Source organism: Trematomus bernacchii, unplaced genomic scaffold (assembly GCF_902827165.1).
Source record: "Trematomus bernacchii unplaced genomic scaffold, fTreBer1.1, whole genome shotgun sequence".
NCBI lineage: Eukaryota > Metazoa > Chordata > Actinopteri > Perciformes > Nototheniidae > Trematomus > Trematomus bernacchii.
The window spans coordinates 474,124-493,024 of NW_022987797.1; the positions used below are offsets into that span (position 1 = coordinate 474,124).

The following is an 18,901-nucleotide window of genomic DNA, read 5'->3' on the forward strand; positions in this document are numbered from 1 at the left end:
CCATGTGAAGTGCGTAATAGTGGAAGAAAAATCCCCGAGTACATTTATGAGGACACGTAAAAGTTATGTGTTCAAAATATACTTAGGAAAAAGTAAATCAGTTTATGCGCAACATTTAATCAACGTAAAGGTAGTTGTTCAGCAGATAAATGGCAAGTATGAGTGCCATGACGTAATCAATTAGATATCTACTGAAAAGGTTAACTATGCATAGTTATTTTTCATACTTTAACTACAATTTGCCGATCCGAACTTTCACTTAAACATTTTCACATTTTCAATGCAATATTTTCACTTGTAATGAAATATGTTTGCATTGTGGTATTGTTACGTTTATATTAGTACATCATTTGCAATTCTTCTTCCCACACTGCATAATATTATTTTGCATATTCCTCTCAATAGATGTAACCAGGTGTTTGGCAAACTGCCCCAAAGTGCACGTGTTTCCCCTGCCTCGCTAACTGCAAACGCGTTTTTTACAGACCTGGCAACCCCCGTACTGGTCAAACTAAACGACGCACACTCAAAATCAATGGCGGACGAAGTTGAGCAGGTTGGTGCAGCCTCGTCGATTAATGCTGTTTTTCTCTCACACAGCGTGTATATAATTATCCAAAAAGACCGCTGTAAGATGTGTTTACTTTGTTTCTTCTTTCAGGGGGGTTATTGTGTCACTTCGTTTTTTTCCCTCCTCTAACAGCGCGGAGAGGCCTGTCAAACAAGCTAGCTAAATTAGCCCTGTTAGCACATCACGTTTATTCTAACTTCAAAATGACAACGTGTTTCACTGTCGGTGCTGTTTAGTTTGAACATCAGAGCTAAAATTGATAATTACATTATAGGACAAGGCTATTTGTTTTTCTTGTGTGTTCCTTGTGTCGGAGAACAGCAGAATACTAGTGTAGCGTTACACCCAAAGCATACACTAGTTTAAACGTGTCTGACTTGTTTTTTTTCAAAAACATCTTAGAAATGTAAGGGCTGGGCTTTTAACCGGACACACATGTAACTAAATGGTTTAGCATATGGTGGGGTTTTCAGCCAATAAATACAATTGCTTGTGTTAACTTTTCTCCACAGCTACATCTCTTTTCAATCTGTCTTCCAAGTGTTACGTTTATATTAGTTAGGTCTGATATACCTCCTAGATTTTGGATGCATAGTGTTTCATAGTAAAGTCACTGAAATTCATAGATTTCTTTACTTTGTTTTGTATAATTTTGATGTTCAACCTTAACTTGTGTGCTCCTTGCTTTTTGTGAATGTTTATAGTAAGAAACTGTAACACAAACTTTTCTCAGTCATCACATATCTTCTGCAGCCTCTGCACTAACAGTTTCTGCACTTTATTATTATGATCATATTGTAAACCTAAGCAGCTGAAGGGAAATAGTTATCTGTTGCTAGCCTATTTGAAAAACACCCTGAAGACATTTTATACAACTCTTACTAGGCCTGTCACGATAATTAATTATGTTGGACGATACATTTTCCCGGAAATTATTGCGATAAACTATAATATTGTCGGCACCGTTGTAAGACCATTTTAGACCACTGACATAATGATAATAATAATTCAAGTACATCCTTTCAAACAGAACTTACATTTTATTGAACATTGAACATTGCAAATGAAATGTGAAATAATATAAATTATATATAATAAATAAAACAAATACATTTAATTATAACAAATTAATTAAAATCACACACAACCAAAACAATCAATTAAATAGACTCAGGCTGGAAAACAGAGCTCTCTCTCATATATATATATATATATATATATATATAAACTGGCATTTATTTCTGAAATTGTTGAAATCTATATTTGTAAAATGTGTAATTAATATCCTTACTTGTGTGCTGCAGCCCCCGTCTACCAACACGGTAGAGGAGCCTCTGGATCTGATCAGACTCAGTCTAGATGAGAGGATCTACGTGAAGATGAGGAATGACCGGGAGCTCCGCGGTCGACTGCATGTAAGATACACACCCAGTATCTGCTTAAAAAAACACTGAAGTGTGTGTGTTGTGGGATTCTACGTTTTATTGTCGCAGGTCTGATATTTGTCTCTCACTTCATGCTTGTTGATGTTTGTTTTTCCCAGGCCTACGATCAGCACCTGAACATGATCCTTGGAGACGTGGAGGAGACGGTGACGACGGTGGAGATCGACGAGGAGACCTATGAAGAACTATACAAGGTACAGCTTTGAATTCTCCTTGTTACAGCCTCATGTCTTCTTACTGAACAACTACTGTTGTGCTGGTCTTGGTTTCTAAAACTGTCTGCATGTACTGGACCTTACTGAAGCACTAGAACAATGCTGCTGTTATACTTTATTTCAGCAGGAACATTCAACATCAATAGAAGCATTTAAAATGCTTATTCATATTTGGCATACAATATTAACAATGTTTTATCACACTTTATTGACATTTGAAGATAGAATCTAATATTCTAGATTTTCCCTCCTCGAGATCGTGAAGAATAGTATTTGCACTTTCAGTGGTTTTATATAAAATGATGTTCATAGTTAAACTTTTTCTGTTAAGAGTGATGAGAGATGGCCAGCAATCTGTATCTGTGGCCAACATATAGTTCCATAATACTACAGGAAGATTGATTTAAAGTTATTTAAATACTTTTCCTTTTATTCATGTTTTTTTTTTTTTTCGTAATGTGTAAAAATGGGAATATAAAGATCCCAGTGTCTTTGGTCTCGGGCTTTAAACCACAGTCTGTGGAATACATGTGGAAAACTATGGCTGCCCCCAATCAGTCAACTTAACGTTAGTCCATGAAAAAAAGTATTTGACGACTCATTTTTCATTAGTCTATTAATCGAAGGAAAGAAAACTCCTTGTGTGCGCTGCGTGTGCTTTGATGCCTCAGCCTGAAAACCCCTCAGACTTCATTCAGAGCTGAACCTGGTCATTAAGTACATTTTGTCGAGCAGGAAATCCAAAGTATGGGATCTTGTATGTTGGTATGTAAACATAAGAAGTTAAAGTAAAATGTCCAATAAAAGAGAAAAAGAATAATACAAATATTTATACAAAGTTAAATTTGTTGAAGTAAAATTGTACACATTGTAAGACAATATATGTCATGCAAATGTAAATGTATACCGTGGTGTGTAAGTATTAATTAAATATTAATTCTGAATATCACTTTAAAAGGGTTTGATTGCCGGACGCTTTGAGGACATAATACTAATAATTAACAGAACAATATAAAGATACATTTATTTTCTGTGTCTTTTTCTTTTAGTCAACCAAGAGGAACATCCCCATGCTGTTTGTCAGAGGAGACGGTGTTGTCCTTGTGGCACCGCCCCTCAGGGTGGGCTAACTCCAACCACTTCCTGTTTGTGAGGGAGTGTTTGTGGCAGCTGGGAAGCTTCTAACTGCAGGAGAGGGTGGTGCTGTAATTAAAGGCTAAAACAATGGCTGCGTTCAAACACATCCAGCCCCCCCCCCCCCCCCCCCACTCATCATTCAGATACTACCACAAACTCTCTACTTTATTCTGTGGGGCTGCAAGAATTAAAAGCACTTTTTGACAAAGAAAGAAAGATGACTTTTGGTTTTGGAGAAAGAGGGCTTACTTCTGAGGTTTTATTTGGGCAAATTATTATTAAATTGATTTTGGGATTTTGTGTCATTTCAGGCAATCGTTTCCTGATATCCTCAGGATATTTTTATTTGATTTTGCTCTGTACACCAAATGTTAAATACACACCCATTTAGTGAAGCCAGAAAAAAATATCATAATTTCTTATAACAAAATCTCAACTCTAGTTTGTGGGGTATCGCAATTATTAAAAACCTGTTTTGAAAAATAGTTGTTTTTTTTGTTTGGGCAAATTATTATGGGATTATAGAAGATTTCAGGCCACAATTTTTGTTCTTATTCTCAGGATATTTCATTTGATTTTAAATTCATAAATCCACACAGTTTTAGTTAAGCCAGAACAAAACCAAATGTTACTTTAATCACCTTGAGTTGTTCACCTTTACAAGTCTCTACAAGTGCCATATTAAGTTGCAAACATCTTATCATGGTTTTTGGAAACTAAACTGCCCCACGTGTGTGTTAACTTGTGTTTGTCGAGTGTATTTAAAGTATTACCAGACAGCAGACTGAGCAGAGGGGTTTTATGTAATTGTTGAAATTTCTCAAGTGAAACTTTTTGTTGTTGTTCTAAGCAGAAGACTTGTGCAGTTACCCCGAATCCATCATCTGTGAATATTTGGAAGCTTGAGTTCTTCTGGGACGGTTTTATTTTATGTTTTTTTATATATATTTTTGTAGTGTTTGTTGGACTTGAGAGTACATCATTTTCAGATATGTAAACATTTGTTTTCATTTGGTTTTGGTAACTTGAATAAAAAAGGTAATTTGCAAAAAATAAATCTCTTTCAAGTTTTGTATGAAATGTAGCACCAGTTCGGAAAATGTAACCAAGGCGCTCCCAGAGCAGCGTTGAGACGTGCCCGGTGGTATCTATCGTTTTTCCAACACAATTTAGATTTAACCCATGGATGTATAAAGAGAACGTAAAATAATATTTAAAAAATGTATATAAATAACTAAATTATTTAATATAGAATATTTTTTATTAAAACATAACAAAAACAATGTATATATAAATAAATAAAACATTCCGACTGACGCTTTTTGAATGATTCTATCTTGTTTGGCCCTCTTCTCCTGCAATGGTAAAATCCGGCCCGAACCGAGACCTACTCCGTACAGAGTGAACTCTTTAGTCTCACTACTTAGTACAGAGTGATCTCTTTAGTCTCACTACTCCGTACAGAGTGAACTCTCTTTCAAGATGCAAACTTGTCACCTTTCGGCGAAATTCGCAGTTTTGAATCCAAAATAGGTCGTTTGTGTGATTCATGTAGATCTGCAATAAAAATATTGCAGATCTACATATTGGGGGGGGGGGGGAGACTATGCTCGAGTCTTCCAGTCTGTCGGCTGAACTCTGCTGCTCCGGCATGAGGGTCTAACTTCAGCAGCTACATTACCTACGGGTGCGTTCGTTAATAGTTCAATCAGGAGAGACGTTGATGTATGGAATACATATTTATTACCGGGACACATATGAATGTAATAATGATTGCCACAATTATAACAGGAGAATGGAATGGTGTTTGGCGATTAGGCCCCAGTTTGCAGGATAATCATTCAGGAGGGGGAAGAACCGCTCCGATGAAACCCCCCGGGGTCTAGACACTGGTGGTGGTGATAAGTAGGTGGGAACGGACTGAAGGGAGAAGGTTAGCTTGGTCCTGAAGGAGACAGGAGGCGAAGGGGTGGAGGAGGGTTGCGTTTTGTCACCTGAAATGACAGCTGACAGAGGGAAGAGCAGATATAAAGGGATTAGCGGGAGCTATGATAGGCTTCTGAGAATGGAGAGAGGAGAGATTGGTTAGCTGGGGAGTGACGCCCCCGATCACTTAATGAGGGAGGAGAGTGTAATGAAGTGACGTGTAATATGAATGAAGAGCTTGGTCTTCCTGATTGAACTTGCGCTGAGCTTCATTAACTGCGGTCCGGAGTCACTGTGGCACAGACTGGACCGCTGGTGAACAGCTGTTTGAACGGGCCGTTCGGGTGTTCAGAGCAGAGCTCCCTGTCGGAGCGGCAGAGCGTGATGTGAACTGAAAAATGTTTCTGTCGCAATATTATTTAAGGAATCGTTGAGCTAGCTAACTAGCATACACTGTCACTATCTGCTAACGTTAGCTTTAGCCTTCGTTTTCTAACAGTTTTTTTCATAGGCTATACAGAGGTGGTATAAGTATATATCTTGTACTAGATTAAAAGTAGAAGTACTCAGATATTGTACTTTAGTAAAAGTAGAAGTACTCAGATATTGTACTTGAGTAAAAGTCAAAGTATTCAGATCTTGTACTTGAGTAAAAGTAGAAGTACTCAGATATTGTACTTGAGTAAAACAGAAGTACTCAGATCTTGTACTAGAGTAAAAGTAGAAGTACTCAGATCTTGTACTTGAGTAAAAGTAGAAGTACTCAGATCTTGTACTAGAGTAAAAGTAGAAGTACTCCGATCTTGTACTTGAGTAAAAGTAGAAGTACCAGAGTGTAGGAATACTCTGTTACAGTAAAAGTCCTGCATTCAAAATGTTCCTCAAGTAAAAGTAGAAAAGTATTATCATCAAAATCTAGTTAAAGTAGCGACAGTAAAAGTAGTCATTGTGCAGATTGGTCCATTTCAGAATAATATATATGATATGTTTTATAATGATTGATCATTAAAGTGTTATCAAAGCTGGTAAAGGTGCAGCTAGTTTGAATGACTTTGTATACTGCAGGGTAGCTTGTGAATTTACTCCAGGTGGAACTAAAGTCTGATGTAACACTTGATTATGTTTCACATCATTCATCCACATCTGTAAAGTAACTAAAGGTATTAAATACATGTAGTGGAGTAAAAGTACACCTAGGCCTGTTGCGAGAATCGATAAATTGACTTATCGTACGATAAATAAAAATGGACTCGATAACTTTTCTGAGCTCGATAAATTGCCGTTTACATAAGGATGTGACCAGCATTTTAGCTAGGAGCGCTGTGGCTGCCAGGCGCGCTGTGGCTGCCAGGCGCGCTGTGGCTGCCAGGCGCGCTGTGGCTGCCAGGCGCGCTGTGGCTGCCAGGCGCGCTGTGGCTGCCGGCCACGGCGCTGTGAGGGGCGGGGCTGACACACAGCCAGGTCAGGACACTCCGCGTGCATGTGCAGCAGCGTAACAGCCAAATTAATAATATAACGACAAGCGGGAGACAACGTGTGACTTACTCGCGGGGAATTTTAAAGTGAAATGGAATTGGTTACAAAACCTAACTACACATCTCGATTCTCCGGTGTGGCAGTATTTTGGATTCAAGCCAAATCAACGAGGCGAACCTACGGACTTGAATGAGCCGGGCGGTGTGTCGCATTTGTTTAAAAAAGGTAGCGACAAAAGCAGGCAATACCACGCATTTTAAACTACACTTAAAGGCCCAGACACACCAGGCCGTCACCAGAGAACTCGCCGACACCGACAGTTGCATCGGCGAGTTCTCCTGCGTATTGGCCATGTGTCGCACTGGAACACACCGCAAAGACTTCAGCCGAGCACGTACGAACTGCGCATGCGTGAGTGGCAATAACTCTCCTTACCAGCAGGCGCATAGTGTGTATTCGTCATTCAAAATAGGCAACAACCGGAAGACAGAAGAAGAACAGACTGATATAAACAAACAACAAATAGCGTGTGCGTTCCATTTTCACTCTCGTCCATCGAAAACATGTTTTAGAATATAAAAATACATGAATGATGAAATGAGCACATAGTGCAGACATACTATAAAATCACAGTTAATAGACCTGCATCTGATGATCGCAGTGTTCTGGCGGGTGTGTAGTTTATTGAGTCAGCAATGTAATAATGTAATAATGGCCACTTCTTGCTAAATTTACATTTCCATGTGATGCTTTTATCCGAGGCGACTCACAATAGGTAAATGAACAGCAGTAGACAGTATCTCATTTACTTAGACACTGTACTTAAGGACAATGTTGAGGTACTTGAGACTAATCCTGCAACTTTACTGACAAATAAACCGATGAGATGAAAAACCGGACTTGACCAAACAAATCACGGAGCTCTCAGCAGAGGACAGCCGGGGACGCTCCCGCCGATATCAGAGATGTCCCTGCTATGTGTGGGAGGTAAGAGAGGACATTTGTGGGAGGTAAGAGAGGACATTGGGCTATGTTTGATGTCTTTAAGTATCACCTGCTGGGGTTTAGCTGCTGTCCTGTGCCTTCTTAAATTGTTTGTTTACGTCCCTCACTTCCGTTTCGCTTCTCATTTGCTAGCTGAACAGCTGATCAGAGTGGTTTCTTGGCCCGATAGCTTGTGTCGACCGTGAAAGGCCAAATAAGGCGTGTCACGGCCGAGGGTTCGGGACACACCAAATTGACTTTGGGCGACAGGGCACGCTTCATCGCCAGACAACCGAAGACGGCCGATATCGGCCTGGTGTGTCTGGGCCTTAAAACACAACCACCCCATTCCGTTTTCCCAGCTGGTAGCAAACACGGCAGCTGGAGATGGAGAGCCCCCACCTTCCCGACAGTTTGCAATCAAAGATGCATTTGCAATGCAAACATGTTGGTGTTCCTTGCTCGAAAACTTTGAAAAACAGATTTGGATATGGCCTGTTGAGGCATCTGGGTCTTTGTATGGACTGTGGACTGTACACTTGACTGTTGTTTTAAGGAGTTTTTTTTTGCTTGTGAGACAATGTGTGCTCATATTTATTTATTCATTTATATATATATAGATAGATAGATAGATGGATAGAGAGCCTGAGTCTATTTAATTTATTGTTTTGGTTTGATTTAATTTATTTATTATAATTGTATTAATTTGTTTTATTTATTATATATCATTTATATATTTTAATATTATTTCACATTTCATTTGCAATGTTGAATGTTCAATAAAAAGTTATGTTTGAAAGGATGTACTTGAATTATTATTATAAATTATCATTATGTCAGTTAGTTCTAAAATGGTCTTACAATGGTGCCGACAATATTATCGTTTATCGCAATAATTTCCAGGAAAATGTATCGTCCAACAAAATTAATTATCGTGATAGGCCTAAGTACACCTTTTACCTCTGAACTGTGGAGGAGAAGAAGAACAAAGTAGCAAAACATTGAAATACTTAAATAAAGTACAAGTATCTCAAAATTGTACCCAAGTATAGTACTTGTTGAGTTTATGAAATTAGTTACTTTACACCACTGGCTATAAAGACAGAAAGACTAAGCCTTGCACAGAGGCATGAAAATACATTTTCAAAATGCTCAACAGTCCTGCCAAAATTATAAACTGACTGCTACACAATTCAAATAAATGCTTTTATACATTTCTATTAGATGTGACTCTTTGGCGTTTCTGTTATTATTAACTGCTTTAGTTGTTCTGACTGCTAAAATCCTCTGTTATTCCTCATTTTAAAGGCGATATTCCGTGGGGTCGGGGGGCTCGGATCCTTGTCACCTTTTTCATACCTGATGAGTTTGCATCCCTGATCTTTAGTCTCACTACTCCGTACAGAGTGAACTCTCTTTAGTCTCACTACTCCGTACAGAGTGAACTCTCTTTAGTCTCACTACTCCGTACAGAGTGAACTCTCTTTAGTCTCACTACTCAGTACAGAGTGAACTCTCTTTAGTCTCACTACTCCGTACAGAGTGAACTCTCTTTAGTCTCACTACTCCGTACAGAGTGAACTCTCTTTAGTCTCACTACTCCGTACAGAGTGAACTCTCTTTAGTCTCACTACTCAGTACAGAGTGAACTCTCTTTAGTCTCACTACTCAGTACAGAGTGAACTCTCTTTAGTTACATTACATTACATTACATGTCACTTGTTAGACGCTTTTATCCAAAGCGACTTACATACTCAATACTGTGAGCAATCCCCAAAGGAGCAATTTGGGGTGAAGTGTCTTGCCCAGGAACACAACGACATGCTGACTGCAGTGGGGTTTGAACCTGCTTTAGATCCCGTTTGAATTGTGCCATGAATTACACATATGATGTTTGTCAATTTAAGGCGAGACACGGCAGGCAAAAATATCGTTTTTCATGCACTGGTCAATTTTGAGATTTTGTGCTATTTTGATTCCATAACATGTTTTCTTTCAGACTTTTGGATGGAAAACGTGCAAAATACACTTTTAAGTGACTATAGTTTGTCTATTTGCATCTGTAGATTTCTCCTAAATTCACCAAAAGTTAGCATTCTAACGTAACATAAAGTTCTGCGACCGCTGTTTGCACCATGTCATCAGAGGTATCGTTGGAAAGCTCTGTCTCTCCTGCACAATCTCATCGGATCCAAATATGGTCATTTCCTTTGTATCAGCAACCAATCGTGAAAGTACAAAGGGGTCTTAAACCAAGAAACGAAATCTCATTGGCTGGTGTCAATTTCTGACAACGTGATTCGTTCAGATGCGTCACGTGGTGTGCTAAAACACTTCCTGGTTAGCTTTCCGCTAGAAATTTAAATCTCAAAATGGCAAAAGAACGGCGAAAAAAACGTTCACAGAGAAGACGACAACAATTGTCACTTGCATGAAGCAAGGTTATACAAAAAACAAATGACCCCGAACATGAAATACCTTCACGGAGTGCGTCAATGCGCAAGCTGTCATCCAAAGAACAGGAGGGTTTAGCTAGCGCCACACTGCAATCTTTAAAGGTTGTTTTCTCAAAATGTGTTTTTTCTCCTACTCTGAGTCCGAAATTTCCACTTCAGTAGCACGTACATACACCAAACCTTCCTATTATATTCCTATCAATATTATGAAGGCTTTTGCAAGGGTTTGTTCATATATCATTCATAGCCTGAATTATATAACATTTTATACCTAAAAACATGGCGAACATTGATATTTTAGGGCTGTTGACAGTATTTTCTGATTTATGGAGTGATAAAAAGAGATATCCAAAATCCCTTCTGTAAAAGCCTTAGATACTAATATGACTACAAAATGAAACAAGAATTTTGAACCTGGCTTTATCCAAAGTTCAGATTTCGGTTCCTGAAATGTGTTAAAAATATGCACATATTTAATGAGGTAATGGCTCATTTGCATATTTAAACATGCTATTTCAAAATATTAAAAATGTTTAATACAAAAAACAATTGCCTTATTGTAAGTAATTAACTGGAGAAATTTCTAGCTGATATCTTTAAGTTAAAAAAATTACCCTATTCACCTGGGGCAGGGGTCACCAACCTTTTTTAGGGTGAGGGCTACTTTCAAAAAATAAAACAAGTCGGGGGCTACTTTTACTCCCCTTTTCTTTCTTTTTTTGCAGTGTATATATTTAGCACATTTTAACATTATGATATACTGACCTTTAACCTTTGTGTGCTGTTTGGGTCTGTGGGACCCGTTTTCAGTGTTTACTAAAAGAACATGTATGCAATTTAATTATTTTAACCTGCTTTATTTGGGGGTGGACGGGCCTCACCTCCTCTAGGGGGGTCCTCACCTCCTCTAGGGGCATGCACCCCCTGGAAAATTATTTTTAAATGTTGAAGTGAAATGCATCAATCTGGAGCACTTTGAGCACAACATGAATGTATGGATACAGCTCTCAACACTCAGATGAAAGGGAGCTGTATACTTTTCAAAAATCCAAACATCTTTAGAATATGATCACAACCAATAACAAATCATTTAAACTGGTTTATTCTTATCTTATGTTACCTAGTTAGCATTCGTTAGCATTTTACTAATCACTCCCCTTTCAAACTGTTTTTTGTTTTTTTTACTGTCCTATACACATTGGATTGATTTCTTACTTTATCTATATTAAATAGATAAAGGTATGCTCTCCCTAGCTCTCTCCCTCCCTCCCTCCCTCCCATAGCTCTCTCGCTCGCTCTCTCTCTCTCCCCCTCTCTCTCTCTCCCTCCCTCCCTCCCTAGCTCTCTCGCTCGCTCTCTCCCTCTGTCTCGCTCGCTCACAGAGGCTGTGTGCTTCTCCGTGGCGATGACGGCTTGCGTTAAAAAAATTAAAATAAACATATTTGTAAAGTGGGGGGGACACAAACGGGATTTCGAAAAGAGCGGGGGACATTTCCCCCCTGTCACAGGTGGAAATTACGCCATGCGTGTGTGCGTCAAGTGCAATAAATATATATGCAAGTTGCAACACACAGAGTAAAACTTTGCCCCTCATGTGTTGTATAGGCTGCATGATAGGCTGTTCAATGGGGCTGATGTGTTGTGTAGATTCTGCCAGAAGGAAAATCACGGTCAAACTCCTTATGAAGTGGTGAGCTGCCACATTGCTTTTCTTCCCGACTGCAACGCTGGTCCCGCAAATCAAGCAAGAACGTGATTGGTCGATATTCTGTGGGGGTGGGGGGAGGAGGGGTGTTAGATAGATATAGAGTTGTAGTAAGTAGATAGAGTTCGCTATGATTTAGGTTTCGTTTATGCATAGGGTAGATTCTTTTAATTACATTTCCTTTTTTGTTTTGTGTATTTTATACATTTTGGATTTGCTTGGCGAGCTATTTTTAGAACATGCCCCGCGGGCGACTCACGTTGCCCCTGCGGGCGACCAAGTGCCCGCGGGCACCGTGTTGGCTACCCCTGACCTGGGGTGTCTCGCCTTAAAAGATAATTTTGCAAGTCAAGAAAAAAAAAGTTTGTCATAAAACTGTGAAGTAACACTTATATGTGTGTGAAACCGCTCCATGAACTACATCTCTGGTCTCGCACAATACACGTCACCAACACCAGAATGAGGTGAAAAGTATTAAGCGAGGTGAAAATCATTACACGTCTGGGCAACGAGCTGCTATTACACAAAAGGGGAGTTAGTTGGTCCGTAAGATCCAGCATGCGGGCCCGGCTGTACAAGGTTTCGGTGAGTGTTAAACGAGTGTAATGTGTAACTTTAATGTCAGCTAGCTAACATTAGCTAACAAAGTACACTCCCATGTTTTGTTTTAGCAACTAGTTTTCTCGTTAAGAACTGCGTGATCGCTGTGGATAACATTAGTGTTGGACAAGGTACACAGAAAACTAGTTGCTAAAACAAAACACAGGAGTGTACCTTGTTAGCTAATGCTAGCTAGCTGACATTAACGTTACACATTATTCTCGTTTAACACTCACCGAAACCTTGTACAGCCGGTCCCGCTTGCTGGCTCTTACGGAACCGACTTTTGTGTAATAGCAGCTCTCAACATGCCCAGACTGGTAATGATTTTCACCTGGTTTAATACTTTTCACCTCATTCTGAAAGAATGAGGTGAAATGTACTAAGGCAGGGGTCTCCAACACGTCGATCGCGAGCTACCGGTAGCTCGCAAGCCCTCAATAAGTAACTCGCCAAGCAAATCCAAAATGTAAAAATACACCCAAAAAAAAGGAAATGTAATAAAAAGAATCTACCCTATGCATAAACGAAACTTCAATCATAGCGAACTCTATCTGCTTACTGCAACTCTATATCTATCCAACACACCTGCTCCCCCCACCCCCGACAATGAATATCGACCAATCACGTTCTTGCTTGATTTGCTGGACCAGCGTTGCAGTCTGGAAGAAATGCAATGTGGAGCGGCAGCTCACCGCTTCATAAGGAGTTTAACCTTTCCTTCTGGCAGAATCTACACAACACATCAGCCCCATTGAACAGCCTAGTCATGCCAGCCAATACATCACATGAGGGGCAGAGTTTTACTGTGTGTGTTGCAACTTGCATATATATTTATTGCACTTGACGCACAGACACGCATGGCGTAATTTCCACTGGGGACAGGGGGGACTGTTTAAAAAACAGTTTAAAAGGGGAGTGATTAAAGTAAACTATGCATAAATAGAAAGAAAGAATGCTAACTACAGTAGGTAACATAAGGTAAGAATAAACAAGTTTAAATGATTTTTTATTGGTTGTGATCATATTCTAAAGATGTTTGGATTATTGAAAAGTATACAGCTCCCTTTCATCTGAGTGTTGAGAGCTGTATCCATACATTCATTTTGTGCTCAAAGTGCACCAGATTGATGCGTTTAACTTCAACATTAAAAAAACATCTTCCTGGGGGTGCATGCCCCCGGACCCCCTAGAGGATGTGAGGTACCCCCTGGAGGAGGTGAGGACCCCCCCTAGAGGATGTGAGGTCCACCCCCAAATAAAGCAGGTTAAAATAATTAAATTGCATACATTTTCTTTTAGTAAACACTGAAAAGGGTCCCACAGACCCAAACAGCACACAAAGGTTAAAGGTCAGCATATAATAATGTTAAAATGTACTAAATATATACACTGCAAAAAACAAAAAAAAGAGGAGTAAAAGTAGCTCATGACTTGTTTTATTTTTTGAAAGTAGCTCTCACCCTAAAAAAGGTTGGAGACCCCTGTGCTAAGGTGACGTGTATTGTGCGAGACCAGAGATGTAGTTCATTGAGCGGTTTCACACACAAATAAGTGTTACTTCACAGTTTTATGACAAACTGCCTTTTTGGACGTGGAAATAATTTTGTAAGATTGACAAACATTAAATAAAATAATATAAATATATATATATATACAATATAATTATGATAAAAAAATATGATATATGTATATCATATAATTATGATACATCTTTTTAAAATAAACGTTGATGGCGTCTCTTTTATGCAACAGTCCATGCTAATATACAAAACTCTACAATCAAATTAACAAGTGTACCTTTTTCTAAACTAAGTAGGAGGAAATAAGTATTTGATCCCCTGAAGATTTTGTAAGTTTGCCCACTTACAAATAAATTAACAGTCTATAATGTGAGAGGATCTTCTGAGAGGAGTGGACCACAATCCTTCCTGAGATGTGCACAAACCTGGAGACCAACTACAAGAAGTGTCTGACCTCTGTGTGTCCAACAAGGGTTTCTCCACCAATAACTAACACATGTTTTGCAAGGGGATCAAATACTTATTTCCCACAGTTAAATGCAAATCAATTTTTATCTTTTATATAATATCAATTTCTGGATTTTCTTTTTGATATTCTTACTCTCACTGTTAAAATAAACCAACCATTACAATTATAGACTGTTCATTTCTTTGTAAGTGGGCAAACTTACACAATCTGCAGGGGATCAAATACTTATTTCCTCCACTGTATATACAAATATATCAGGTAACTTCATGTTGACATCAGTATACAGTCAACATTTCATATAGGTCACTGAGCTGTGTGGGGTTTCTGAAAATGTTGAATGGTGATATGCACCATGATGGATGTGTAGGCCCTATTTTTGCGTGTATTGAATTGAATTGTATTTATTTAAAGGTTTCCTATCATGCGAAATGCGCTTTTTAATGTATTTTATATATAATATGTATCCCCGGTGTGTCAGGGAACTCACAAAGTGTCAGAAAACAAAACCCTCTCTCTTTTCCTCCGTACCCACATCTCTTACAACAGGGTACAACGGAGCTGATCCAGATTGACGTAATATCGGAAATGTTTCGGAAGAATATTGGGCTTTGTTTACATTAGCAAGCATCGCTTTCCTTGTGGTAAACCCGTAAGAGAAAAAGCATTTGAGCTCCATACTTTTTCAGAAATAATCCTTGATGTGGTTTTGAACATATTATGCCGTTTAATCACGGCAGCGTTTATATAAAAAATATATGTATAGGAACAAGTGTATTAATAAAGTCTGCTGTGCATTACATGTAATTAATTTCTCTGCTGGTATGGTGGTATTATAATAAAGTGGTGTTAATATGTAGAGATTATCTTGCTGTATCATAAAGGGATGTTTGCTACAGAAATTCTTTTCTGCAATAATCCAAAATCAAATCAACTGGAAAATGCATCTTCACAAATCTGAAAAGAGGGCGGGTTTCCTGAGTAACTCATGAAAAGTTGACGTTTTAGAGATACGTGGTTCTCACAGGAAAAAGCTACCAAAATATATATTGATCTCATTCAATCTGCATTGCTGGAGATTAAACAAGCCAACAGTATATAAAGGAGTTAAACCAATCTACTGGATTAAAATGCAACATACGCATTGATGCAGCAATAATACTATTCCACAAACAAATATATATCATATGAAGTAATATACTGCACAGTTACCACTAGAGTCCTTAAACATACTCACTTTTTCTTAAGTAAGGTTTTGAATGCAGGGTGTTCTTGAATTGTGTTTTTTCACTCTGTGGTATTATCAGGTCTTCTCCAATACATTTATTTTGCCTGTGTTTAGCTGAATGTCTATTTCTATCGTCCTTAAATGTGTTTTTGGCACCGTCTTACTGTGAGAGCAACTGCAAGGAATGCCTACATGTATCTGCTGATTATGAAACAAAGGGAGCTGCAGAAACATCTAGGTGAGGGCGTTAAAAGTGAGGAACTCAATCTGTCAGAAGCCATTTTACACCTCAAAGGAGCAGGAGGAAGAAACCAGGGTGAGTGTTTACACCAGGCTCTGCTGGGTTTTTATGACATTCATTATTTACTTTGTTCATAAAAATATGTATTCCCTGAAGTCCAAGGGAACATCTTCAAATGTGAACTCTTTGCATGTAACGGCCTGTCTGTAGTCTGACTTATATTGTATTGAAACCAAAGTGTATCATTACAATGGTTTTGATTGAAATAAGTGCGTTATTAAATGTGTATGTGGGTGTGTTTCCAGTGTTACTGGTTTGTCTCTCAGACTGGAGAAAATGTGTGATTCAAAAGATGAAGAGGACACATCTTCAGTCTCCAGCTGTCCGTCTCTGAAGAGTGATCAGTCCAAAGAGCAACCTCTAGTCTTCAGTAAGGAATTTGGACCCTCAGACACAAAGTAAGAGTCTCTTTCTACTGTAAAGTGACCGAGGGCCCCATTTACAAACATTGTGTCAGCTCCAAAGATTACATATGCCAATTTCTAAGCAGAGTTTGGAATTTATAAAAAACAAATTCCACGGGCGAAGGTTCGGTTCCTGTACGGACACTCTGACCACACTGAAACAGGAGAAATGTCCGAAAAATGGAAGAGGTGAAGCAATGTGAAATTATCGCTATGAATCAAAAATATTACCTCTCACATATCATTAATGAAGAGTTCATTAGCAAAACCGGATAAAGCCATTCTTACAATGATTAATCAATCTGTTTGGCGCCTGAGTGCACAAAAATACATAATTTAGAAAAATAAATATGGAGATATGTTATTGCAAAAGAACCCCTGAAATATGATCTGTAATCAATACAAGCTATAAGACATGCATGTTATGAAATGTATTCTCATAAATATTAGAGAGAACAGTAGAACAGAATGTTGCTTAAACGAACAACGTTTTCGATGCCTAAAGGTCAGGCGGATACAAGTGCATGGTTTCATATTTTTTGAAGATTTTTTGGGCCAGATTAACCTTTATTGGATTTGACATTGTTGAAAGGGCCGACATGCATTATATGGTTCCAGGCCTGATTCAAACCTGGATCCCGATACATGAGCCGCCAGCTCTACCAGGTGAGCTATACGGCAGTTTCATCTTTAATATAAATCTAGGTTTAAAATACGTTGTGATTTTGTTGTATGAAGTACTTTGAAACTGACTTTTGAACGGCCCTATTGTCGAGGTTGACAGCAGAGCAGGGTGGAACCAAACGCAGGATAGAAAGTCTTCAACAACAAAAAATACATTTAATTTCAGGTTAGACAGGCAAATCAGGGCAAAGTCGAAACAAAATAACAAAACTCCAACACACAACAATGGAACTCTTCCACAGAGGACATACAAGGATCGGACAACAACTAACAGAAAACCATAACTAAATATAATGTAACTTGAATACATTCAAGACTAATCATAATGACAAGACACAGGTGGGGAGGGCAGAGAAAAACACAAAGGCACCAGGTGAACACAATCAGGTAATCAAACAGGAGGGAAAACACAGACACAGGAATTAAAAACAGATATAACAACCTATACTAACAAACGTATTATTATGTGGCGCGCCGCAACGGGATAAAAGGGGGGGGGGGGGGGGGGTCGTGTCGCTCCTTTGCCAGGCCCATGTCACAAACACTGTCTTTTGTCATTTACTTATTGGACCACTTTTGAGTTCTTCTGGTGACTGCCTTTCTGAGGCAGCAGCCTTCACAGCGTCCATGCTGCCAATCTGTAAAGTTCACACTACGTACACCAAACAATAATATTTACCTCTATCCACCTCCCCAAAAAGATCCTCGATATAACACCGTCAAATACGTTTTTCAGCCATTTTGTTGGTGTTCCCAGAAACCATACTTAAAGGTAAACTATTATGCAAAATCCACTTTTTTATGTTTTTATACATCACCATGTGTCCCCTCTGTGTAAAGAGACTCTGAACGTTTCAGGAACAAAGATTCTCTCTCTTTTTGTCCTGATCCATTTATATAAAAACCTGTCTGAAAATGAGCTGATCAGATTTTGGCCACTTTGTGATGTCACAACGTTTGTTTGGCTTGTGTAACCATTAGCCAATCACCAACCAAGGTAACCCCCCTCCCCTTATCACCTGAATCTCCTCCTAGAGCACCATTGTGTTATTTTTAACCAAATATCAGAGGGGTGTGGGGAGTGGCTCCTTATTTTCATCTGAAGTAACAGACAGAATCAGCACTTTTGAAACAGGGCTGAAACCGAGGGGATTATGGGATGCTGCAATGATCTGTTTGGTATTTCAGCCAAACACTTCAGAGACATGTTTTGTATATATCTGAGACCTATAATATATTGATGAAAAACAGTATAATAGGGGACATTTAATACATTAATATTAATAAGGGGCGCTAACTTTTTATAAAACAATCAAAAGGAAATAACTTTTACAAATACAAGAAATAACAAATATTATTTTGCAGGTCCTGCTCATAACCATTCAGGATTTGGCTTCTAAATAATACTTTCAGTTTAGATAGACAATATTTCAGTGTAACTGAATATTTAAGGGCAACCATTGGCACTACATGTAGCCCACAAAAGCTAAGCCACATTTTTAAGTTGATGGCTTTGAACGCTTTCCAGGTTTCATCCGTACGCAAACTTTTCACGTGAATCCTACGCACAGTTTTAGAAATGAGGACCCTGAAGATGATACAGTGCATCATCTCATACTGGAAGCAGCCAGCTCCATCAGGAGACTCCTGCTGTCCCCAGTGTGGAGAAAGATGCAGCATTGTACAAAGTAAGAGGCCGAACACGTGCAGCATCTTTACCGCCGTCTGGGCACTGGGTGTCTACCTTTCCAAATACACACTGTATCATCTGTGGCCTGTA

At 38.8% G+C, this 18,901-nt stretch overlaps 1 protein-coding gene across 1 annotated transcript; it reads left to right on the forward strand.

Annotated features, from left to right (window-relative positions):
* Window positions 1–446: 446 nt before the first annotated feature.
* On the forward strand, window positions 447–4,421 carry LOC117497883 (U6 snRNA-associated Sm-like protein LSm3). Its single transcript, XM_034149914.1, has 4 exons — window positions 447–556; window positions 1,876–1,986; window positions 2,115–2,210; window positions 3,281–4,421. The coding sequence occupies exons 1-4, from the start codon at window positions 536–538 to the stop codon at window positions 3,359–3,361; spliced, it is 309 nt and encodes a 102-aa protein (XP_034005805.1). The 5' UTR covers window positions 447–535; the 3' UTR covers window positions 3,362–4,421.
* The last annotated feature ends 14,480 nt before the right edge of the window (window positions 4,422–18,901 follow it).

Coding starts and splice junctions, on each gene's coding strand:
- LOC117497883 (XM_034149914.1), top strand. CDS start 536: ATGGCGGACGAAGTTGAGCAG. Junction 557..1,875: donor TGGCGGACGAAGTTGAGCAG/GTTGGTGCAGCC, acceptor TGTGTGCTGCAG/CCCCCGTCTACCAACACGGT. Junction 1,987..2,114: donor AGCTCCGCGGTCGACTGCAT/GTAAGATACACA, acceptor TGTTTTTCCCAG/GCCTACGATCAGCACCTGAA.